General features: G+C 34.7%; 2 protein-coding genes across 3 annotated transcripts; one reads left to right on the top strand and one right to left on the bottom strand.

Annotated features, from left to right (window-relative positions):
- Window positions 1-906: 906 nt before the first annotated feature.
- LOC149481501 (PX domain-containing protein kinase-like protein) lies at window positions 907-10203 on the bottom strand. Of its 2 annotated transcripts, XR_016316777.1 has the most exons (12): window positions 10030-10203; window positions 9768-9956; window positions 8536-8632; window positions 7596-7702; window positions 7199-7312; window positions 6444-6687; window positions 5970-6206; window positions 5216-5427; window positions 4218-4298; window positions 3421-3529; window positions 2361-3030; window positions 907-1958 (listed from the first exon to the last, which is right to left on the bottom strand). XR_016316777.1 is itself a non-coding variant. In XM_089704566.1 (11 exons), exons 1-11 carry the CDS (start codon window positions 10129-10131, stop codon window positions 2918-2920), a joined length of 1605 nt encoding a protein of 534 aa, XP_089560692.1. In that variant the 5' UTR covers window positions 10132-10203; the 3' UTR covers window positions 2337-2917. The 2 variants fall into 2 exon arrangements, 1 of the variants encoding a protein (XP_089560692.1); XM_089704566.1 differs by lacking the exon at window positions 907-1958 and having other exon boundaries at window positions 2337-3030.
- A 323-nt stretch (window positions 10204-10526) lies between these two features.
- On the top strand, window positions 10527-24486 carry blw (ATP synthase subunit alpha blw, mitochondrial). Its single transcript, XM_089705178.1, has 10 exons — window positions 10527-10685; window positions 11053-11175; window positions 11460-11573; window positions 18284-18548; window positions 19265-19489; window positions 20250-20419; window positions 22165-22259; window positions 22605-22824; window positions 23456-23623; window positions 24057-24486. Exons 1-10 carry the CDS (start codon window positions 10620-10622, stop codon window positions 24267-24269), a joined length of 1659 nt encoding a protein of 552 aa, XP_089561304.1. The 5' UTR covers window positions 10527-10619; the 3' UTR covers window positions 24270-24486.
- Window positions 24487-24864: the final 378 nt, after the last annotated feature.

The raw sequence follows: 24864 nt of genomic DNA, 5'->3' as shown, positions 1-24864 counted from the left end.
CGGACAATGTGAAAGGGAAAATTGTATCCGATATCGGATATCGGCTATCGGCGTCCGATATCCGATATCGGATCGGATAATGTGAAAACGCTCTTAGGCTTGATAGTTGATACCTAGTATTATTTCGCTATAATTAGTCCTATTGTAATTGTAGGTTAACCCAAAAAAAATAATGTTTCGAAACATAGTAAAATTATGCGACTCGCGCGCGTCCGTTATGATATCACATACACAAAAAAAAGCAAATACAAAACTAAAAATCTTTCTGCTTTCTATTTGAATTCAAGCACCCGAACGCCACACAATACCTTTTACTGTTAACATTTTTTTTATACATATTGTTAAAAAATATTTGCACGCGAGCGTCTTGACTCTCGACCTTCTCGACTGTGGTCTCGACGAGCGCGACCGACTGATTTCAGTACGGCCGGCCGGGCCCTGTGCTGGTAGGTAAATAACAGATCGACATGTATTACTTTACTCTTTGAGATCGACCTTACTCATGTCGGATGTACAAAGGACATTTTGTGTCGCTGATGGTATTTCTAGTTGTTATTGATCCAAGCGTCTACATATTATATGACAAATAATAATGTAGAGACAGTCCATTCACCAAAAAAATTCTTAATCGTCTTTGACGAAGTATATTTACTTTAGACTTGAAGTATATTTTTAACACGCTTTTAGTAGATTCATCTGTTAGTATGTAACCGAATTTCTTTGATTCGATTTTGACCCACTAAACGGATTTAATAGATTTAAATCATACTTCCAAACTTTGTAAACTAATCAAGGATCGGTGACAATACAATAATTTCATGAGCTTTAGCGAGCTTTTAATTTTTTTTAACTATCTATATAAATTATATAGGATAGGTAATGGATAAAATAAAACAAATCTTTCTGCAACTATTATATTATATTCTCTTACAATTTACAACAAAATTATAATTAGTATATGAAAAATAATTTATGTTCCTTAAACCTATAATTATGAATCTTACTAACAAAAAATAAATTCATAATAAAAATAGTAAAATTAAGTGACCAGTCATATATCACTTTACAAAGTTTTATACTTAACCGTTAATTTCGTATGTAATAAGATCATTAAATAGCATTTTATATACTAATTCTACGGATGATGGATCTATAAGATTGCATTTGTGTGCATTTTGATATTATGATGACGTGTCATACATTATACACAATTTATAGAAATGCAGGACAAAGTTAGTGCAGAAGACAAGCAAACACAAAGTTCACTAAAATAAAGGGAAACAGAAGACCGCATACAATATAAATTCAAGGAATATCAGCTATTATAAAAAAAATAGGTGTACATTCGGACGGATACATATTTTGAACAATAAATACAAAATTATATCTCAAGTTACAAACAATTTGTTCAGCCAATACAGTCCAGAATATTTTATAATACTGTCAATTTCCTATAGCACACAAATGCAAAATTTACATTTTGACTTAAATCTAATGTTCGTAATACGTATCGAAAACCTGTTTGTTCGATTTTTTATTCAACAAATATTTTTGTCTTGTACTCATGAATAACTTATTACACAAAAGAAAACAAATCATTATTGAAAGAATAAATCCGCCATGTATTTTTATTATTCTTACAATGAAGTCACTTCTCAAGTAATTATTATTCCATATTTCCGCAGAGAAAATGTGTAGAATTCTCTTTTTTGGCGCAGTTAAGTCGCAAAACATGATTATGATACAATAAATATTTTACATGTTTATGAAAGCAAGTTAGTAGAATGAAAAGATGGACAATACAATTTAATTACGTATTTTTGTACTAGCCAATATATGACATTAAAAAAAACATTAATTATTCGTTAAATTCATGGAAATAAAATGTCTAGTTAAATGTTGTATAGTACATATAGAATACATTTTTTAAATATACAGAGTGTCCCACTATTGGTATACTAAGCGCAAAAGAACTTGTAGTTTTGCATACACTGATCACGAAAAAAAATACTTAAACAACAAAATTACGTCAAAAATTTTTTGCTAAATTTTTCCAGAAAATCCATGTTTTCTTCTCTAGCTTCGCGCAGCCGACATATACCTCTTCGCTAATGTGAGCATTTTGTCTATGAAAACATAATATTAAACGATAGCCCACGTGCTGGTGGCAAAGCTGGGCGGGTTGCTTGTTATGGGTATACACATAGAGTTTTAAGAATTCATCTATTTGAAAAAAAATGCGTCTGGAATTTTATAAGTATTTTTTACGAACTCAGCGTATGCAAAACTATAACCTCCTTTGAGCTTCGTATACCAACAGTGGGACACCCTGTATATCTTATAACTGGGTTATGTTGCACTATAATATTACAAATATAAATCACATGAGCAGTTTCTCATTTTGAATTTGTAAGTTTAAAAATTAACAAACTCAAATATCTATTTTTTACATGACTTTCAAGCGACTATAGTCAGGATCAAGTTTATAATTGAAGTAAACATAATATTCATATCTTTAAGTAGAATCGATTCCGCCATTTTATTGTATTTTTTTACATAAATTAAAATAGCTGTAGGAATGTGAATTTTCTATTATTTTAATATGGCTTATGACTGCTATAATATCTTCGGTTAAATACTGTATTGCCATATTCGAGGGCCACATAACTTCCTACACAGCAGGTTTATGGGTTATTAATCCTTTATTTGGCAAAGCGTACTAACAATTTATTGATTCATAAAATTCCCATGAGAAAATAATGTTTTTCAAGTAAATACCGCTCAATTTGTTGTTGTATAACACATGATTTAAACTCCTATTTGTACAAAATAAGTTTCAGATTTCACTATTACAATAAATATGCGATATTAATACGCTTTGCCAAGTAAATTACTTTTTTTTATAGTACAAAATTCTCTACTGAGAGTTAACTCGCGCAAGAGATTTCTTGTCGAAAGCACAGATCGCTTGAAGTAACGCACCGCGTCCGTCGCTCGTTGAATGCGGTGATATGCTTGTTTCGCCGGCCGCTAAAAAAATAAAAAAGTATTTAATTTTAAATACTTTGTTTTTTTACATAAAAATCGATGTTTTTAAATCAAATACATGAATCCTCACTATTGTTCTTGTAAAGTTTTTTTTGCCACCAAATACTTTCTGGCGAGTGTAATAATGAATAATACAAATTCGTAAAAAGTGGTATATTTCTGAATTTTAAATGAATTCTATTGATTAAGTATCAAATACTGCCTATTACAAACACAATTAAAATGAAGCGTTGTACCGTTTAGTTAATTATTAAAATTTTTGCATCCGATTAAGAAATCCGATAAAAATGTTTTCACAAAATAATTAGGAAAAAAAAAGACTTTTTCCTAATTATTTTGTTAAGACATTTTAATTATTTTATGAACACTCACAAGTGTGTGGCGGTGTCGCCGAGGACACGGTACTGGGCGAGTGTGGAGAGTGGGAGCGAATGGTGTCCGCTAGCGACGATGTCGACTTCCATATACTGTCGCGTTTCCTCTGCACACGATATTATATATTTATCATTGATATTCTACACAACTAGACATATTATGAGGAATTTTTACCATTGGAATGCTTACTAAATATCAAACGAGACACATCTCCTAATCGCCTATTAAAATGTCCGAATGGGTATGGAGTTGCATTTACATTAATATACATTCCATTTTATACTTTACTAGCAATGCCCTGTGGTTTCACCCGCATAGATAGCGATATGTGTATGGATAACATGGTTTGATTACTGTCGGCACTTCTATTTACTTTGAAAACGTAAAATAGTTGTTGTAGTAACATAACTACCGAAGATGGACATATGGTATCGCGGACTTTCTTGTAGATATTGATCCATTCTATAATACCGTAGAATTTTTTTTTCTATCTTCAATAGATTCCGCAGCGCACGCGATGACAGAAGTTTTATTGAGGAATTTTTTACACCTAGATCTCAAATTTTTTTGAAAATGCAATATAGCCTATGTTGCTCAGTGAAGATGCAGCTTTCTAATGGTGAAAGAATTTTTGAAATCGGTCCAGTAGTTAATGCGTGAAAACCATACATACATACATACAAACATAATTACATAATTACAAACCTTTCCTCTTTATAATATTATTATTAGTATAGATTACGTAGTAGTGACTACGAAAAAAATAAATAATGACATCGTAGAAATTGACTTACCGCTCTTCTCCTTTGCTTCCTCATTTCCTCTTCCGAACCGAGTATTTCCTGTATCCTAACTTCCCTTCGAGCTCGCCTTACCTGAATATTGTTAGAAATATAAAAATATCTTTCAAAGAAGTTTCAATCAAAAATGTAGTCATTTTTATGTTTTACAAATTTTATTCATAAGCGATTTTTTTCTTCTAATTATAATTGAATCAAGGACTAATAGCCTAATTAACTATCCTTTCTATACATTATAAATTTGCGAAAGTGCGTTTATTTGTCATCTGTTGTAGAAGGAAGTCTTTCAGGTTAAAATCAACAGATTTATTTTAGGATTTTCGAATTTCGGCTATAGGGATAGTTAAGAATCTAGCGAGCGACATAGACTATTTTTTACCACACTAAAAAAAATGTATTCTTACTATATTTGAATAACTCCAAAATTTATAAATTCCGATAGATGGCGCTGTAAAAAATGTCCCATATGACAATTACCGTCAATTTCCCTTCGCAAACGAACCCGCATGCCTAATGGCGCCGTTTCATTAGTCGTTAACTCGTTCGGTATACAGCATACGGGGAGTCCCCGCAGGCGAGATAACAACCAATGAAAACAAGTTCCCCGCATGCTTAATACCGACCGTGATATCGACCAATGAAATTCATCGGTCAAGGTCGGTACAGCTTGCGGGTCTTAAGTCAAATACTTTTTCATTATTCAATTTCATTCGTGAGTGCTTGTTGGATTATAAAGACGCTGCACAAAATGGCTGATCGCTTTACGGATTCGCAAATGTTGAATCTCGTGGAAATCTATCGAGATTATGATTGTTTTACGTAAAATGGAGGTTCTCCCTACACCCCGCATGCGGGCCCTATCGACTAATGAAAACGGTTCCCCGAATGCTGGCCCTGTGGCACGCGTTCCAGAAATCTCTCGCACCCCGCATGCGGGCCCTATCGACTAATGAAACTGCGCCATAAAGATAGTTTACTTAATTAATAATCACCATTTTCTGATCGCCTTCCAACCTCGCCTGCACAGCATCCACCGCCGCTCTGATCTCCTCCTTCAATTGTAGCGGGAACTTGAGATGTCCTCTTACGTTCACGCTTGCTAGACCATTGACGTGCCGGAATAGGGTGTGATGCTGTAGTTCCTCCAGGGTGACTCCACCTTGCTTCCAGGAGGCAGTGGAGAGAGTTAGGTGGAGTAGTGATTCTGGAAGTTGAGGTTGATTTTATATATGAAAAGTCCGTATATGAAAATAAAAAATAATGGTTTATTTTCATTTATACGGACACACAGTTAACAAAAAAAGAGCATGTGTGCCTAACACACGTTTCAGATGTGTAACTTCTTTGGCAAGATTCAAAGATATTCTATTCTTGTAAATAAATGTAATTTGAATTTGAATTTGATACCAAAATTATCGCCGTACTTCATGACGTGACGGTATTGTCATGACGCGACCTTTGATTTTTTACTATATCGCGCCTAAAGAAGTTTCAATTCAAAAATTGGAAATCGACTAGAAGCCCAAAAAGGATATGCAAAATACATCAGCTCCGTGTCATAATAGATATAGTGTTATTTTTTGTAATGTATCAATGTCATTTGTTCTGTTCTAGAAAAGTGATAAATAAGCTTATAAGTTATTAAGTTATTTGTGTAGTTAGTTAATTGTAATATTAAAATGTATCTTTCTTAGTTGAATATTTTTTTATAAGAAAATACTAATTACAAAGTTATTTGAAACTTACCCAAATCATCGTAAATCTCTCCATATTTATCACAGTAACAGCTATCGAACGTCTCCGCGAACGCCATTTCATATAACGTCCTCCCGAAACTATATACATCTATGGCTTCTGATGTCATGTGCTTCATTTGCACCAAATATGGTCGGTATAAACTGGGCACACCCATTAGAATGTTCTCGACATCCAATAGAACGGCTCTTTGGTTTAATATTGCTATGTTCCCTGGGTGGAGGTGGCCTGGAATGTAATTTTCTATGTAATATGCTCTATATTCAATTAGTTGTGTATGAAAATGAGGTTTTAGTTCAATTTGTCATGTAAAACAAAATTTAAAAAAGCATAAGCGAATAATGCATCGGCAAGACGAAAGACACGGGTTGGAACACAGCCTCATGATCGAATTTTTTCTATTCTTTAGAAAATTTATTCAATCATTAAAAGTGTATTTTCTTTCAAATAATACGTAATACATACCATGCGGCAAACCCTTATCATGTAAAAATTTTAAAGCTTGTAATATTTGATATCCATAGTGCGCAATTTGTCCCGTCGTGAATGGCTTCCTTATTTTCGGGTTGCCATACTTCGCCAGGTAACTCTTGCTATAGTCTGTGCCATATAACAAATCTCTAACTGTTCCATTTTCGTGTAACCGCCGCACTACATATGCGCCTGTTTCCAGTGTGTGTATCGTTAATACTTCGTCTATATATGGATGCTGGAATGGAGAAACAAATACATTAAAAAAAGAACACCATTTGCATCTAAAATATGATAAAAAATAATTTAAAAAATCTTATGTTTATCGTACCGCCTCCTTGGTACTATGGTTGACGCGTGAGCGTAACACCAACGGGTACTGGATTCGATTCCCGGTGGAAACGAAGAAAAAAAAATGTCTCGGTCTGGCAGGACACAGAAGGCTGATCACCTACTTGTCCCTAAAGAAAATCGATCAGTGAAACAGATGTAAAATGCATCTGCCCCTTACCCCACTGGGACTTCACTTATGTTTATCTGCGCCAAATGTGAAATAAATAGCTCGATAGGTCGATATCATGAAAATATAATAAAATTATCGCACCTATAATATACTTCCTGCTGCTAATGTGTGGGCGGCAAACAATTTTATCATGACAGGGGGTGGACAAAATGTACATTAACAAAAAACATATGATAAAATATACTTTAAGAAAAAAATATTTTTTATTTATATTTAAAATACTCACAGATATACTTTGCAAACTTTTAAATGCGCTTTGTAAATCCTTACTCTGTAAATGCTTATCTGGTCCATAGCTCTGCCACTCGAGTACACAATTTGTTTTGTCTGAGTCAATAACCTGAAATAATGCAAAATAACAATGATAAGAGCCACATTCAAGATAAAATTATCTTGTTGCAATTTTTTGCTTTTATAAATAGTGTTATTTTTTTTATAATATTTTTAATATATTGCAATTTAATTGACTTGAAAGTGTGTATGATATATTGATCTTCTTATACTGAAAGATATTTATATTATATTACCTTCCCTTAGATAAACAAAGCATAACAACAAATAAGTCAACATAAAATTATTATTAACAATACAACCCACACTCAATTAAAAAAGTAAAAACATACAGAAAAATAGTGTTTCCGTATCCTCCAATTTATATTGGTCAAAGGTCCTTTTAATTCATAATGGCCATCACCTCTCAATGCTATTGATACTGTTTGAAGAGCCTGCTCTGTAAAAAATATATCTATACTAATATTATAAAGCCGAAGAGTTTGTTTGTTTGAACACGCTAATCTCAGGAACTACTGGTCCGATTTGAAAAATTCTTTCAGTGTTAGATAGACTATTTATCGAGGAAGGCTATAAGCTATATATCATTACGCTAAGACCAACAGGAGTGGAGCACTGCGGGTAAAACCGCAGGGCACAGCTTATTAATAAAGAGTTAAATAAAAGTTAATGTTGGTGCTAAAAATAATTTAAACTATCTATTTATTTTTAACAGTTAAGTTATTGTTAATGATAATTTATTTATTATGATTGGAGGATTCAACAGATAAATCATTAACAACTGTCAACTTCATATCAGTAGAAATAAGAAAGTAAGAGATTTTTAACTGCAAATTCAAATTCTTATATAGTGCGTTTCACGAGAGAGTTCCCCTGCCGTTATGTTGGCATACCTGACTGTCAAAAACGTCAAAGAGCTTAGAAGCGTTACAGAGCCATTTCTCTTTCACCACTTCTAAGCGTATGCGGCATGATGCCAATCTCTAAAACATTTATAAATTTCGGAAAACCTCGACAACTCTGTAACGCTTCTTAGCTCTTTGACGTTTTTGACAGTCAGGTATGCCAACATAACGGCAGGGGAACTCTCTCGTGAAACGCACAATAGTTACTTCAAAATGCCAAGGCCCAACAATAGGAGAAATGTTATTGGGCAGCTAATAAACTTCATATTTCAAATTCAAGAATTATTTATTCAATATCAACATACAAATGTTTTAAAAATAAAAAAAATATGATGAAACTATAACATATTATGTAAAATCAGCTTACCTGCTATTGTCATAGAATAATTGGTGGGGTCCAAAAAGCTTCTCACTGGTAATGATAATGCTAAGATCTGATGTTTCAGTACTTCAGATATGTAATTCTAAAAAAAAAAACAAATCATATAAGGCAAAAATATTAACAATATAAAAATAATATTACTACATATTATAAAACAAAGTCACTTTCTCTGTCCCTATGTATGCTTAAATCTTTAAAACTATGCGAGTGATTCAAGAGGAAGGTTTAGTATATAATTTATTAGGTTTTAGACAAAGCGGGCAAAGCCGCGGGTGGTAAGCTAGTAAATTATATATGTAATATAATAATATTGATATTGATTCATATTTCTGAGACTTACAATATTTAAGAATAGTAATAGATGAAGTATGCTTTATAGATAAGTCATGATAAGAGTTAAGCACATGATAATACAGAACAATTAATATATTAACATAGACACTATATTTTATTAAGATACAGTAGAATCCGTTTATTATGACTCCGCCTATATTGACCAACCGGTTATTATGACGTAATTGCACTACGAAGTTTGGTTTTCATATAAAATTCTTTATAAAAAAGTCGGATATATTGACTTCCCTTACAGTGACATGCCGCTTATTATGACCCATTTTTAATAAATTATGTCTGGTTATAATGACCGAAGTGAATTCATTATCACGATTTGTTAACAGCAATATTGAAAATGATAATTTGACCATAGGTCTTCTATACACAATAGTATTAGAGACTGTTTTTACAATAAAATGAAAAAAACAAAAGCAGACAAAAATTACAGTGTACCTACTTACAGTAAAAATACACTTGTATGCTTTATTATAATAATCTGCTGATTACGTGCAATATTGATTTTGATTTAATATGTACCTATACATATGCAAGTATACTATGTTTCTGTATTAAAATACTTAAATACATACATATTTACATAAAAAAGATTTTTCATTTCACATAACGCTTTGTATGACGTCCGCTTATTATGACATGTTTGTCGATTCCCTTCGATGTCATTATAAACGGATTCCACTGTATTTATTTTATTATAATAATTACAAAGAAAATAGAATATTAACTAAGTAACCAAAGTTTGAATGACAAAGTATAATCACATCTAGCTACCATCACAACTGCTCATTTATACTTGTTCTTTGTCAGCTTTAGAAGCATGTATGTAATCTCTTTTGAGAATATTTTTATTACAAGCTATTACTCACCTGCAATGCTATTTGTCTTTCAGCCACAAAAGAAGGTTGCATGTTACCTATAAGTTTCTTAGGAGGCAAAGGAAGGTCAATATTAGCCTGTTGAAGACTCATTTGTAGAGCAGCAAAATCCCTGTAACGCCGGGACACTGTCCACTTATTTTCCTTACAAGGCCCTCGTTGCACACGCAAAACATACTCCTAAAGCACAATTATAAATAAAATTAAAATATTCTTCAAGTATACGGAGCACCAAGTTATAAATGATACTGACTGTGTGTTTATTGATATTTTGCGCATTTTCTAATGTACAAACAAGCTTATCCGTATCATCTATAATAGGTCTGGTCTGAAATGATTTTTCGAATATAGCCATTACACCTAATAAAATGTATAAACATTAATTTCGATATAATAAATTGCAAAACATTTTTGTTTTACTACAAGAATGACAAATTCAAAGACAATTAGATTGACATATGACGATTGACGTTTCAAAACTTGACATTTTCTGTTATCACAAAGTCAAAGGCAGTCAAAGGCAACGTTCACACAATACAGAAATTTTGTAAATTCATAATTTGTAGTATGTAAAGCATACTGCAAAAATGTAAGCATATTTTTAAAATTATCACTCTTATATAGTTACTTTTTCACTTTACATTTAATATTTTTAAGAACCAGTTAATAAATATGTTCATTTCTTAAAACAGGAAACATCAAAGTTTCCGAACGTTAAATGAGTGCAGTCTAACCACAGACAATTATCAATTCTGTCATTTCCGGTAATATCGCTACGAGTTGCGAGCGGAGAACATCACGGTCCTGTATTCTCCTATATAATTTCTAAGAAATAGTGTGAAAATGTCGCTCATCTCCGCTCGTTTGGCCTCCTCGGTGGCCAGGCGCTTGCCCAATGCCGCTACACAGGTAATTATTGTTGAAATTTTTATAATTTGATTCCATGATTATGTACTTGGGTAACCAAACCCACCGCAATGTCGTCCATTCCATATAATATTATCTTAAATCATGCCAAATGATCTTAGGACGGCTTTATAAGTAGTACTTATGCACTAAAGTAGCCTATTGGACTAATTTTATTTCAAAATAGAAATATATTATCGGTTTCCAAAAGTGATGTTATGTAATAGAGGGCGATCGACTGCTTGTCAGATAGCATGTCCATAGTGCTTAGATAGACGATTTTTGTTGTAATAATGTTAAAATCTACGCGTTTTATTGGACAAAATGATGTTTGAGGGTGTATTTTATAATTGGATAATGCATTTGTTAGGTTTCGAAAGTCGCCATCCCGGCGGTTACAGTGGCTGCGCGCAAGCTCCATGTCTCGTCTTCACAACGGGCTGCCGAAATCTCCACAATCTTGGAGGAGAGAATCCTCGGTGCCGCACCCAAGGTTCGTGCTGTTACATAAACATACATGTCAACTGGATCTGTCAGCTGTTAAGATCAATAGTCGATTTGGAGGTTATATCTATCTTCTATCTTTATTTATAAAGATATATCAAGGACAAAGTAAAATATGTAATTGTATCATTATAAGGAATGAATATAAATTTAACTTCAATAAAATATGATATATATGATCAATTTTTTCAATATTTCATATTACTTAAAAACAAACAAAATATGAATAAACTAAATTTCCCATTGGTAAGAAATATCTAATGAATATTACAGGCCGATTTGGAAGAGACTGGCCGTGTGTTGAGCATCGGAGACGGTATCGCTCGTGTGTATGGACTCAAGAACATCCAGGCTGAGGAGATGGTGGAATTCTCCTCCGGTCTTAAGGTGGGTTTATTTGTCATAATAATAATGTTTTCTTATAAATAGTGGATGGAATACTATGCTGAGAAAAAGTATAAAGTGTGTTTTAAAATTGAATTTAAAAATACATTTTCTTACAGCATAGAATAATGCATATATCCTTATTAAAATTCAATCATCTAAAATCTACAAGTATTGATATAAATGAAATTTTATCCAATGTGACTTAATGTATGTGTTGAAAAAAGAAAATCGTCTATAAATTTCTGTAAACTACCCATATAATACGAGAAAATATCTGGATAAGTGTATCCATGCCTTTTTCTCCCTATAAACCAAATTTTTTATTCATCATTACATAAATGTGCTATATGTATACCCAAAACACAAGTGTCTTAACAGGTTGAAATAACTTAGTCTATATAAACAATTAAATTATATTAAAAAAGCCATAAAAACACACACTATTTCATAAATCTTGAAATAATACTTTTCATATATATATGTTACGGCTAAAGGTAGGTGAGAACATAAACTTAAGATTAGCCGGCTAAACTTAGGTTTATTTTCGACGAGGTGTTAATGTTAGTTTGTTCTATCTTTAGCCGGCTAAACTTAAGTGTAACCGCAGGCCCGTGGCTAAAAATGTCGGGGTGGGTAGATTTGGTTACTATAATACATGTAAGGAACAGGGCGAGTGTTTTCTGGCACTTCGCCGGCTGCTGCCGCAGCACGCTCGCTGCGCTCGCTCGGCTCGTGCGGGTCTTAAGAGTTCTAACCTAACCCAACCTAGCCACCAGCTTTCTGCCCTGAGTCGGGGTGGGTAGATTTGGTTACTATAATACATGTAAGGAACAGGGCGAGTGTTTTCTGGCACTGTGCGGGCCCCTCAAGCCCTCCACCGGCCCGGCGCTAACCAAATCTACCCACCCCGACATTTTTAGCCACGGGCCTGCGGTTACACTTAAGTTTAGCCGGCTAAAGATAGAACAAACTAACATTAACACCTCGTCGAAAATAAACCTAAGTTTAGCCGGCTAATCTTAAGTTTATGTTCTCACCTACCTTTAGCCGTGACATATACATATATAATGAGTATACTTATTGGAACTGAAATTTGTGTAAAATTGTTAAGATAAATTTTGTTGGTATCACCTTTTTTTATTAAATTGAGATACAGATTTTATAATATGACCTTAATAGTTTAAGGGAGAATTGTTCTTAAAGTTTTCTTTTGTAAATTAACCTAACCCTTTTCAAAAGTAGTTTTAATACCAATATTATATAATCACTACCTACTTATTAGAGAATCATATTATTATTATTATTTTTTGTTTTTTAGGTCATAAATACCTCGCCCATTACTGGGGAATTAAACCAAGGTTGCGGGCTTTTGGCCAAACAACTATGGTTACCTTATAATTAGTCAATTGACAAGAACTTCCTAACAATCCTACAGGTGTTTAATATCACAGCTTTTTGTAGAAGTATAAAAGTGAGTGGGTGTAAATTTAAGATTTTAAGACTAGCGTGGAGTGTTTTCGGTATGACGCCTGTGCTAGAAATTATAATTGGAATTGTCTTGACTGTATTTACCTGCCATTGAGATTTAAGTTCTATAGTAAGGTCTGTATATTTTGTCAGTTTGCTAGTATGAGTGGTGTTAAGATTGTGCGTGTTGGGGATTGCTACATCTATTAAATATACGGTTTTATTTTTCTTGTCGTGAAGTGTGATATCTGGTCGATTGTGGTGAATGGTTTTGTCAGTAAGTATTGTTCTATCCCAGTAAATTTTGAAATCTGCGGTGTCTAAAATTATTTGTGGTGTATATTTGTAGTAGGGTACTTTTTCCGTTATTAGTTGGTATTTGTAGGCGAGTGTTTGGTGAATGATGGCTGCTACCTGGTCGTGCCTGTGTTTATAATCAGTTTGAGTGATTGATGAACATGCGCCAGTTATATGTTGAATCGTTTCCGGTTGCTTGTGGCAGTGTCGACAGTGGTCACTTCTGGAGCTGCTATCGCGAATAATGTACTTCCTGTAATTTTTAGTGTCTATAATCTGATCCTGAATTGCTAACATAAAGCCTTCTGTTTCGGGAAACAGTTCACCCCTCTTTAACCAAGCGTTTGACGCTATCTTGTCCACCATTGGATTGGTCAAGTCCAGGCGGTGTCGGCCATGGAGAGATTTTTGGGTCCATAAGTCTATCTTTTGTTGTTTGGTGATTATGTTTATTTGTTTGTTGAAGTCGGAGAGTGTAAGTGGAGTGAATGTATCTACCTGACATATAACTTGGTGTAAACGTGATTGGTGTGAGCGATTATGAAAAAAGGCCCTAAGTAGTGTGATCTGTTTATTGTGGAGGTTTGTTATATCTATGATTCCTCTACCGCCCTCAATTTTAGGTAGGGTTAATCTTTGGATACAGGCTCTAGGGTGATGTTTTCTGTGTTTTGTCATTGTAGTATTTATTATTCTTTGTAGCGTAGCAAGTTCCGATTTTGTCCAGCGTATGATCCCAAACGAGTATGTTAAAACGGGGATAGCAAAAGTGTTGATGGCTTTAATAGTATTTTTAGCATTGAGGTGAGTGTGTAATATTTTATGTAGTCGTTGTCTGAAATTATCTTGGAGTAGTTTTTTAGTGTCCTTGTGGTGAATTTCTTGTGACTGGTAGTAGCCCAAATATTTGTACCCTTCAGCGGGGTCCACCGTTTCTATGGTATCATGATTCGCTAATTGGTACACATTATGTTCTATCACCCCTCTATTGATTGATTGGATTTTGCATTTATCGATTCCGAATTCCATGCCTACATCTTTTGAAAATATCTGCGTAATATCGGCAAGCGTATGAATTTCGTTTAGCGTGCCTGCAAAAAGTTTTATATCATCCATATACATGAGATGTGAAAGAGTTATGTTTTCTGTATTGTGTGTTATTTTAAATCCTATGTTATTTTTATTAAGCATGTGGGATAACGGGTTAAGGGCAAGGCAAAACCATAAGGGGCTTAAGGCATCTCCTTGGAAAATACCTCTTCTTATGGGGATGAAATCGGTTTCAGTAGTTTTATCAAAATTGCATATTTTTAATTTTGTATACCAGTTAAGCATAATGTTTTTTAGAAAATGAATAATTATCGGATTAATTTTGTAGTGTTTTAATATGTATAGTAGCCAAGAGTGTGGAATTGAATCAAAAGCCTTTTTATAATCTATATACATAGTGTAAATGCTACGTTTTTGTTTGAGTGCTAGCTTTGATACTACAGCGTCAATAGTAAGTTGTTCTTTGCATCCCTGACTGTTTTTTCGGCATCCTTTTTGTTCCTCTGATAAAATGTTATGTTCTTGTATATGTCTATGTATTGTTTCACTTAAAGCTGATGTGATGATCTTATATATATTTTGTAAACAGGTGATCGGGCGATATTTTGCAGGGTTCGATGTGTCTGATGGATCTTTTGGTAACATGTATGTAATACCTTGTGTGATATATTGTGGCATGGTATCGGGTGAGCTAATGAATGTATTAATGTGTTTGAGTAGTAATTCATGGGTGGATGTAAGTTTTTTATACCAAAAATTGTGTATGTTGTCGGTTCCAGTAGCTTTCCAGTTATGAGTTTTTGCTATTACATTTTTAAAAAGGTCTAAATGAATTTGTTCAAATTTCATTTCAGGTGTATCCTTGAATCTTTCCTTATCTTCTTCTATCCAGTGATTGTGTTGGTGTTCAATTTGATTAGACCAGATATTTGACCAAAATGCTTTAAGGGATTCAGGGGTAGGCACAGTTGCGCTATTTTCTTGTTGACTTTGATGTTGTGTGAGTTTCCTGTAAAAGAGTTTTTCACTATTGCAGAATTGTTTATTTTGTGTTTTTCTAAGAGTTGTTAGTTTATATCTTTTTAATCGGTTTGCTAAGGCGTTTAATTTTTGTTTCAGTGTGTCAAGGAAGTGTGCTATGTCAGTGTTTTGAGTTTCATGTTGAGTGTGTATTCTGTATTTTTGTTTTATCTTAGACAGATGCTTTTCTAAAGCTGGTGACCTAATACCTCTAGCATATTCAGTTAGCCTCCCAATATTTGCTCTAAGATCGCTTATCCTATCTTCTAATCGTCTTTGCCACCAAGGTGCTTGTGGTTTTATGGTATTTAGGCTGATGTCTCTAATTCGGGCCCCATTAAATTTAGCTGAAGTGTATGCCGCACAATAAATAGAGGTTTGTATAACATTGAAGCTAGTGTCAGGTGTAAATATGTTTGGGAGAGTTACGTTATTCAAATGGTTAATTATGGATGATAGCTTTTTAGATGATTTTAGTTTGGGTATATAAGGCCGGGTTGTTGGGTTCGAATCTTTAAATTTATTATAAGTTTCTGCATACATGTCCTCTAATTGTTGTGCGAGTTCCAGAGGTAAACTTGGCGGGTCGTCTGTTATTTGCGTTGGATTTGTGATATCATCGTTTGTGGTGGTTTGTGTTGATTGCAAAGTTTGGTGTTCGTTGTGTATTTGTGATGGGTGAATTGTAGAAACTGAAATATTTTCATCTATATGTTGTGATTGTAAAGCTGAAGTATTTAATTCGTTTCTTACTTCTTCTCTAATTCTATTTAATCTATCATTGGACAAGAGGTGATTATTGACAATAGATCTGCGTTGGTCAGCTATTCTTTGTACTGAAAGGTGAGCTATTGAAGGGCATTTAGTAATTATATCCTGATGAAGTAAAGGTCTATAAGTAGTTAAATCGGTTTCAAGGTTTGTGAGTCGGTAGTAACTTCTCATTATGGTTTCGTTAAGATTATCTGACCATCTGATCCTACCCTGTTGGGTGTGCTCTGTAGTCGCGTTCACTTCTGCGGGTGTAGGGTTTTGTAGTAGAATTCTAATTTCTTCCTTGATATTATTAATTTCTTGTTTTGTAAGGAAGTTGCGTTGAACAATAGCACGACGTTGATCTCCTATTCTTTGTTTTCCTACGTTCATTTCAGGGTATTCCGCAGTAAAACGTGCATGTAATGGTGTCAGGTACGTTCTTGTGTTTGATTCTAAGTTTGTGAGGATGAAATAGTGGCGCATGATGAAAATGTTCATTTCTTTGGTCCACGTTTTACGTGTGCGCCTTCCATCTGGGGCGGGTGCAGTAACTTTAGCTGAAGTAGCCTCCTGCACAACATCCCCAATGGATTGTAATGAAGATGAAGGTGATACATTGGATGAGCTTGATTCTTGATAATGGAGCAATGAGAGTGGTGATGATGGTATTGATGAAAACAATGACGAAGGTGAAGAACATGATATTGATTCTACAGATTGGGCTGTCGCGGTTGGACAAGAGACAATTGGCGATACGGTGCCCCCCCCAGAATACGAGGGGCAGCCCGAGCTCGTCGGCTCGGGGCGGGATTCTCCATCGCGGTTAGCTTTGGTACCCGCCTGGGGTAATACTCTATTTCTAAGGCGCATCGCATATTATCTAACGAGATAATTAAAGTGGTATGGGTAAGAGTAGAATAGTGAATTATGACATTAGAAGGAACAAGTAAAGAGAGAAAGTAAATTAATAAAGTGAAAGAAAAGAGTATGGGAAGAGTGGTGAAATAACAGGAAGAAGGAAGAGAAAGGAGAAGTGAGAAAAGACCATATTTTTAGCTTGTGACCGGGCTAAAAACATTGGTTGTACCTCTTTTAGTCTGACCTCTCCCCCTAGACCTTTCCAGCATGAGTAGCTCTACTGGCATAGCTCTAGTGCTCATTGAGGCACACAAGCCCCTCCACGACGGCAACGTAGAGATACGTCGGGGGGTTATTATTTTTATTTTTAAAGTGTTACCATGAAATTTTTGATCAATACAATCATCATGAATATGTGATGTGAATGATGATGATAATTTCCCTTAGCTTTATCATGTCATTATTTAAAAAAAATATATTATGTTTATTACTGGTTAAAAATGTCCTTTTCAACTATGTACTTGTTTTTATTCACATATCTTGGAAATATAGGTAAATATATATTTTTACTTCCATGATTATGCAATATTTGCATGACCTACATAACATGTATATCAATGAAACCTTACTGAAAAGTCAAGAATTGTTTTATAAATAGGCACATACAGGGTGTCCTATCAGTGGAACTATAAGTTGCATAATACATATATTGATTGCAAAAAAAAATAATACTTTGACAACCAAAAAATTATAATAAATATATTTTTACTAAATAATTAAAAATTCCTGACCATTATACGGCTATGTCTAAAAAAATATATGAATCTATACTTAACTATATGTAGTTTTACTAACATTAGAATTAAGTACTACTAACAATATATGGGCAATGCTGCCTGACATAAAGAAATAAATAAATAAAAAAATAAATAAAATTAACTACAACTCAAAATATCGATTAAAAAAATCATTTACCATTATAAGGTCTATTATGTCTATTACATCAGTGAACTGCTAAAATAAATCTATACTAATATTATAAAGCTGAAGAGTTTGTTTGTTTGAACGCGCTAATCTCGGGAACTACTTGTCCGATTTGAAAAATTCTTTCGGTGTTAGATAGCCCATTTATCGAGGAAGGTTATAGGCTATATATCATCACGCTACGACCAACAGGAGTGGAGCCACGGGGGTGAAACCGTGCGGAGCAGCTAGTTTCTACATATAAATAATCTAACATATTATGTTATTACATTCACCAGGGCATGGCCCTCAACTTGGAGCCCGACAATGTCGGTGTGGTCGTGTTCGGTAACGACAAGCTGATCAAGGAGGGCGACATCGTCAAGCGTACCGGCGCTATCGTGGACGTCCCCGTCGGCGAGGAGCTGCTCGGACGTGTTGTGGACGCCCTCGGAAACCCCATCGATGGCAAGGGGCCCATCAATACTAAGGGACGCATGCGTGTCGGTGTTAAGGCGCCCGGTATCATCCCGCGTATGTCTGTGCGCGAGCCTATGCAGACTGGTGAGTTCAATATAATAAATGTGTTACGTATATGTATATGTAAAATACATGTGCATTAAGATAAGTAATTTTTTTTGTTTGTGGTTACATAGCTCATAATATAGGTCAAGTAATGTTTGATTTTTTATAATCGTTATATTAATTTTGCCCTTTTTTACTTCAGTAAACTCTACAAAGTCCTTACGTTTCTTAACACCCTAAATGCTTATTAAAGTATCTAGGAATCAATAATCCTTTATTCAAATGTAATCTAATTTTTTTTCTAACTGGAATTCAAATGATCACCCAAAACGACACAGCACCCAAAACGACAGCATTACCTTAATGTGCTTGTTACAAAAATGCATACGAAAGTTATCAATTTCGCGTCAAAACTTTAGTACTATTTTTTCAAAATCATCTAATTACATAAATATAGTGTTCAACTCATTCTAATGATTTGGATGAAGCGGTTGGCGCAGTGGTAAAGTAACTGCCTACTGAGCCGATGGTCCCGGGTTGTTCCCCGGTCAGGGCAAATATTTGTGTGATGAACTCAATTATTTGTTCTTGGGTCTGGGTGTTATTATCTATATATGTATTTATAATATTATATTTATCGTCGCATAGTACCCACAACACAAGCCTTAATTGAGCTTACTGTGGGACTAGGTCGATTTGTGTAATAATGTCCTATAATATTTAATAATAATATTTAATGATAACTTGCCTCAAAGGTATCAAAGCTGTGGACTCCCTGGTGCCAATTGGGCGTGGCCAGCGTGAGTTGATCATTGGTGACCGTCAGACTGGCAAGACGGCCCTTGCCATCGACACAATCATCAACCAGCAGCGCTTCAACAAGGGAGAGGACGAGAAAAAGAAGCTGTACTGCATCTATGTGGCCATCGGACAGAAGAGGTCCACTGTCGCACAGATTGTCAAGCGTTTGACTGATGCTGGTATGTTTTGTAACTATAGCTGTGTTAAAAATATATATATTTTTTTGAAGTGAAAACTTCTTTAGCGGCGTTGGGTATAAAATCTTAAACTCGCGTCAGGACACGTGGCCTGATCGAAAAAGCGTAAGACGGATGTTTTTTTTTTTTTAGCCCTTATATTCCATGCGTAAGACGGATACCATTCCAAAATATCAAACATGCTCAACGTTAATAATCAAGTTTTCACTTCTGCCAGCACTCCCGGAGTGCAACCCATCTTTTTTTTTTTTAATAAAAAATACAAACTATGTTTAAGCTTGCTATCTTAAAATTAGGTATAAGGAAAAAAAATTGATTTGGATTTCTTTTACTTGGTAACAAATTAATTAATTATATTTAAACTGACAATTTAATGATCCAATGTTTTAGACACTAGAATTATCAAATATTCAATGTTTGGTGTATGGTTTCATGTAAACAAAAAACTAATTATCGAACATACATGTCAGACAGTGTATATCCAATATTGTATCATATATAACTACTAGCGGTCCGCCCCGGCTTTGCCCGTGGTACCTACATGTTTAAACTATCCTATCTCTCAAGTTGGATCGAACTGCACATGGTGTGCGAATTTTATTATAATCGGTTAAGTGGTTTAGGAGTCCATTGAGGACAAACATTGTGACACGATATTTATCATATTATATTACTATATTTAGTATTTACTTTAACCCTAATATAATTACCAAATATATAACTTATATTATAATTGAACCAGGTGCCATCAACTACACAATCATCGTGGCGGCCACGGCCTCTGACGCGGCTCCCCTGCAGTACCTCGCGCCGTACTCTGGCTGCGCTATGGGAGAGTTCTACCGTGACAACGGCAAGCACGCTCTTATCATTTACGACGATCTGTCCAAGCAGGCTGTGGCTTACCGTCAGGTGAGGATAATATTAAGCACGCTCTTATCATTTACGACGATCTGTCCAAGCAGGCTGTGGCTTACCGTCAGGTGAGGATAATATTAAGCACGCTCTTATCATTTACGACGATCTGTCCAAGCAGGCTGTGGCTTACCGTCAGGTGAGGATAATATTAAGCACGCTCTTATCATTTACGACGATCTGTCCAAACAGGCTGTGGCTTACCGTCAGGTGAGGATAATATTAAGCACGCTCTTATCATTTACGACGATCTGTCCAAACAGTGAATGTGGAGCTTATATATATACAGGGTGTCCCACAAATGTGTGACTGCCACAATTTGAACGAAATAACCTGGAAATTCATAGTAGCAGAAGAAACCATTAAAAATGATAAAAGGGCATTCAGACATTTAAAAGACAACTTTTTACGGTGATGTCGCACTTGCACTGAGCAATAGCGGGGTCATTTTAAAAATTTCTGGTAATTAAACACCTTGTTATTGGTTTTAATTTGTTTTTATTAATCATCATGTTAATTCAATTTTTGCACTTACCTCATTTAGATTTCAATTTTTCGATTGAAGCCTTCTGAATAATAAAATGAAATTTTCAGGGTTGCTACCTGATAGATAGAGCAAGTTTTTAAAAGCCAAATGGAAAACTTTTTTTATGTGATTTTATTTTTTTACGGGCCCTTGAAGTGGAGAACATACTGGGTAATTTTATCTTTCTTGGCATTTTAATTCTTTTTTTTATTCCATTCAAAGATCTAACGATAGTAAATGTTACCATACTGAATTGGCCTATCTTTCAGCTTAGCACACAAAAAAAATCAAGCACCTTCCGCAATAATTGACGTCACCATGAGTGAAAATATCACCGTACTCGGCGATAGGTGAAAAATTGAAAAAAACGTCATAACTCCGAAAATACGAAAAATCGCATAACATACATGGGGGTGATTCGGATAGCCCTTTAGGTCCTCTACCTCCCAGCTTCCGTTCATCACTACTTTTTGGGACACCCTGTATAAAAAAATGTATTTAAAGTGTCTTATGTTGTATAGAAAATACAATATAAGACAATATAAAATTCTGATTTGATAAGATTTCAATAAATAATACAATATTACTTTGCAGTAATAGTACAATTAATAACTTTATAACAAATCTAGAATCTAATTAAAATAATTAAATATCATGTGATATCTTATCACGATAACGATACCTAAGTCATTCTCTATTATCTGAATACATAAATAACTACACAAAATGCTTGCTAATATTGTACTCTTAAAAATTTTAATAAAATGTACACAAATCATTTAAGCCATAATAAAAAGTGTACAACCATGATATAGTTCGTTTGAAAACCCAGTTTCGTTATTCGAATTTTAGGTGGCTAATGTACAGAAACTAAAAAAAAAACAACTTTTATTGAATCTACTTTTATTTTATCTTTATTTGACGACGCGGTTGGCGCAGTGGTAAAGTAACTGCCTACTGAGCCGACGGTCCCGGGTTCGATCCCCGATCAGGGCAAATATTTGTGTGATGAACTCAATTATTTGTTCTTGGGTCTGGGTGTTATCTATATATGTATTTATTAAATATTATATTTATCGTCGCCTAGTACCCACAACACACCGCCTTAATTGAGCTTACTGTGGGACTAGGTCGATTTGTGTAATAATGTCCTATAATATTTATTTATTTATTTAATCTACAAAATAAGAAATACTTAGCAAGTAAATGTTTCCAGATGTCCCTGCTGCTGCGTCGTCCCCCCGGTCGTGAGGCCTACCCCGGTGACGTGTTCTACCTCCACTCGCGTCTTCTCGAACGTGCGGCTAAGATGTAAGAAATTTTCTCTTTGTGATATGATATAATTTATTTTAACTAAAAAGAAATGGTTATGGAACTTTGGATTGCGTATAGTCTTGGTGGAATTTTGATACAACATTTATTAATGAGAAATTTCTCGACTTTTTTTTTTTCTATTTGTATTGAAATCTATTCTAATCGAAACCTTAATTTTTTTTATATTTCAACTTGACTGCAGAAAATCATTACTTAAACTAAAAAGTTTTAGTAAAAAAAGTGGGCACATGCTCACTTTTTTATTTTTGCCAAATAATTTCAAGCGTTATGAACATTTTAAAGATCTGTCATTGGTAATTCAATAGATTAATTTATACACAGGTCCGACAAAATGGGCGGCGGTTCCCTAACTGCTCTCCCCGTGATCGAAACCCAAGCCGGTGACGTGTCAGCGTACATTCCGACCAACGTGATCTCGATCACCGATGGACAGATCTTCTTGGAGACTGAGCTGTTCTACAAGGGTATCCGGCCGGCGATTAACGTCGGTCTGTCTGTGTCCCGTGTCGGTTCCGCTGCCCAGACCAAGGCTATGAAGCAGGTGGGTTGAATAATGGGTCTATTGTTATAACACAGAGAAAAAAAATAGAATTCATCAGTTGTTTTTTTTTTTCGTTCAAATTGCGTTTTCAACATATTTATAACAAATTTTTTACATTAGCCCTAACAAAAAACAAATTTTAATTTTTTTAATAAGTTACAGTGTATTTTGAGGAAATTTGTCAAAATAAACTATATTACATATACGACATATATACGACAAAAAAAAGTCATTTTTAGACGCCTTTCGAGTCTATAAACTGTTTTTTATGGTACCATTTCAATATATTATCATAATTTTTGAAGTGAAACTTCTTCAGGCGCGTTGTCATGTCCATACCGTCACGTCATGGAGTGAGGCGACGACTTTGGTATCTTTGAATCTTTCCAAAGAAGTTTCACTTCTGACACGTGTGCTCGGCACACACGCTCTTTTAAAGTGAAACTTTTATTACATCGTCTCAAACTTTTTGGTCTGTGTAGCGCATGTCGCGTGACGGTCGGCTGCCTAGTAGGTATAAAGCAGTGTTCGGAACCGTTCGAACAGTTTCACTTTTACCGTGGTTTCATAAAACCACACAACATTTTTTTTTTAATCTTATGACATTTAACAATATATTATGTACGCACAGGTGGCCGGTTCCATGAAGCTGGAGCTCGCCCAGTACCGTGAGGTGGCCGCTTTCGCCCAGTTCGGTTCTGACTTGGACGCCGCCACGCAGCAGCTGCTCAACAGGGGCATGCGGCTCACGGAGCTGCTGAAGCAGGGACAGTATGTGCCCATGGCTATTGAGGAACAGGTAAAATAAAAGTATATTTTTTGAAGTGAAAACTTCTTTATCGGGGTTGGACAAAAATTTAGTGTAACATTTTTGCGTTACGCCGTACGCGTGACATTTTTGCGTTACGCCATACTCGTGACATTTTTAAGGTCATAAAGAAGTTTTACTTCTTACGTGTGTACTCTAGTACACGCATACATTTTTTTTTATTTTTAGCTATTGTGTATCTGTAATAATGGTTAGCTTTCTCTGACATTTTAAATGGAATCAAATATTTAAAAAATACAAAGCAAAACACAGTGTGTTCTATACATTTTAATTCATGAGCATTAATTCATTCATCAAAGAAATAAAAAAGGATGTATTACAAATTATTAAAAAAATATTGTAACTTTGTAATAATTGTCTTGTGTAAGTACACAAAAGCCTATAATAATTATTACTTCATCAGGTTGCTATCATCTACTGCGGTGTCCGCGGCCACCTCGACAAACTGGACCCCACCAAGATCACAGCTTTCGAGAAGGAATTCACCCAGCACATCAAGACCAGCCACCAGGGTCTGCTCGCCACTATCGCCAAGGACGGTCAGATCACACCCGAGTCTGACGCTGCCCTCAAGAAGATCGTCACTGACTTCCTCGCTACCTTCCAAGCGCAGTAAAGCAGTTACTAGTTTACCCTAAAATTGTACCAGGCATTTAGTGTTGTGAAGTCTCTGGTACAATTTTAGACTTGTTAAGTCGGTCACTGCCATCTTTGCCAGTGATTAGTAGTTCTCATTCGCACGGACTGTATTGAAAGTGAATACAATCATGGAATGTATATTTATCTCGGTATCAATCAACAGTGGTTATGTATAAATAAAATCGAAAAATTTATTTGTTGTTTTATTTTACGCCAAAAATCAGAGATTATGTAACAGTACTGTACTGTGTTTCACGTGATATTGCACGCCTCTTAAGCGAAGCGTTGAGGTGGGTACTACTGTCACTTCGCGCAAAACATCTGATTTTTCAAACTTAAAATGTCTTTATGTATCATACATTGCACTTGTAAGATAATACATACACACACATATTAAGAAAAAACACTATTTTTAACGTTCATGATATTTTTGATGTCATTTTTGTTATTTAAACTAGTTAAAAAACAGTTTAAAAAAGTTCTGTCTTGGACGTCTGTGTGTCTGTATGTGCGGATCCTTTTTCTTGTTAACACGATAGCGACCGAAATACTTTACTAATCGAGTCTTTTTT

The sequence above is a fragment of the Colias philodice genome, chromosome 16, assembly GCF_061535455.1.
Source record: "Colias philodice isolate Cphi_HAF_F1 chromosome 16, ilColPhil1 Martin Lab GWU primary, whole genome shotgun sequence".
Classification (NCBI taxonomy): Eukaryota; Metazoa; Arthropoda; class Insecta; order Lepidoptera; family Pieridae; genus Colias; species Colias philodice.
Note: the sequence above shows the minus strand (reverse complement) of the source record. Positions and strands in the feature narration are given on the sequence as shown.

What these genes read in the sequence shown, in the direction of transcription:
- LOC149481501 (XM_089704566.1), bottom strand. Translation starts at nt 10,131, where the DNA reads ATGGCTATATTCGAAAAATCATTTCAGACCAGACCTATTATAGATGAT. An exon ending in AAAATATCAATAAACACACA is followed by an intron (nt 9,957 to 10,029) that starts GTCAGTATCATT and finishes ATTGTGCTTTAG; the next exon opens with GAGTATGTTTTGCGTGTGCA. An exon ending in AAAGACAAATAGCATTGCAG is followed by an intron (nt 8,633 to 9,767) that starts GTGAGTAATAGC and finishes TTTTTTTTTTAG; the next exon opens with AATTACATATCTGAAGTACT.
- blw (XM_089705178.1), top strand. Translation starts at nt 10,620, where the DNA reads ATGTCGCTCATCTCCGCTCGTTTGGCCTCCTCGGTGGCCAGGCGCTTG. An exon ending in TCCTCGGTGCCGCACCCAAG is followed by an intron (nt 11,176 to 11,459) that starts GTTCGTGCTGTT and finishes TGAATATTACAG; the next exon opens with GCCGATTTGGAAGAGACTGG. An exon ending in AATTCTCCTCCGGTCTTAAG is followed by an intron (nt 11,574 to 18,283) that starts GTGGGTTTATTT and finishes TACATTCACCAG; the next exon opens with GGCATGGCCCTCAACTTGGA.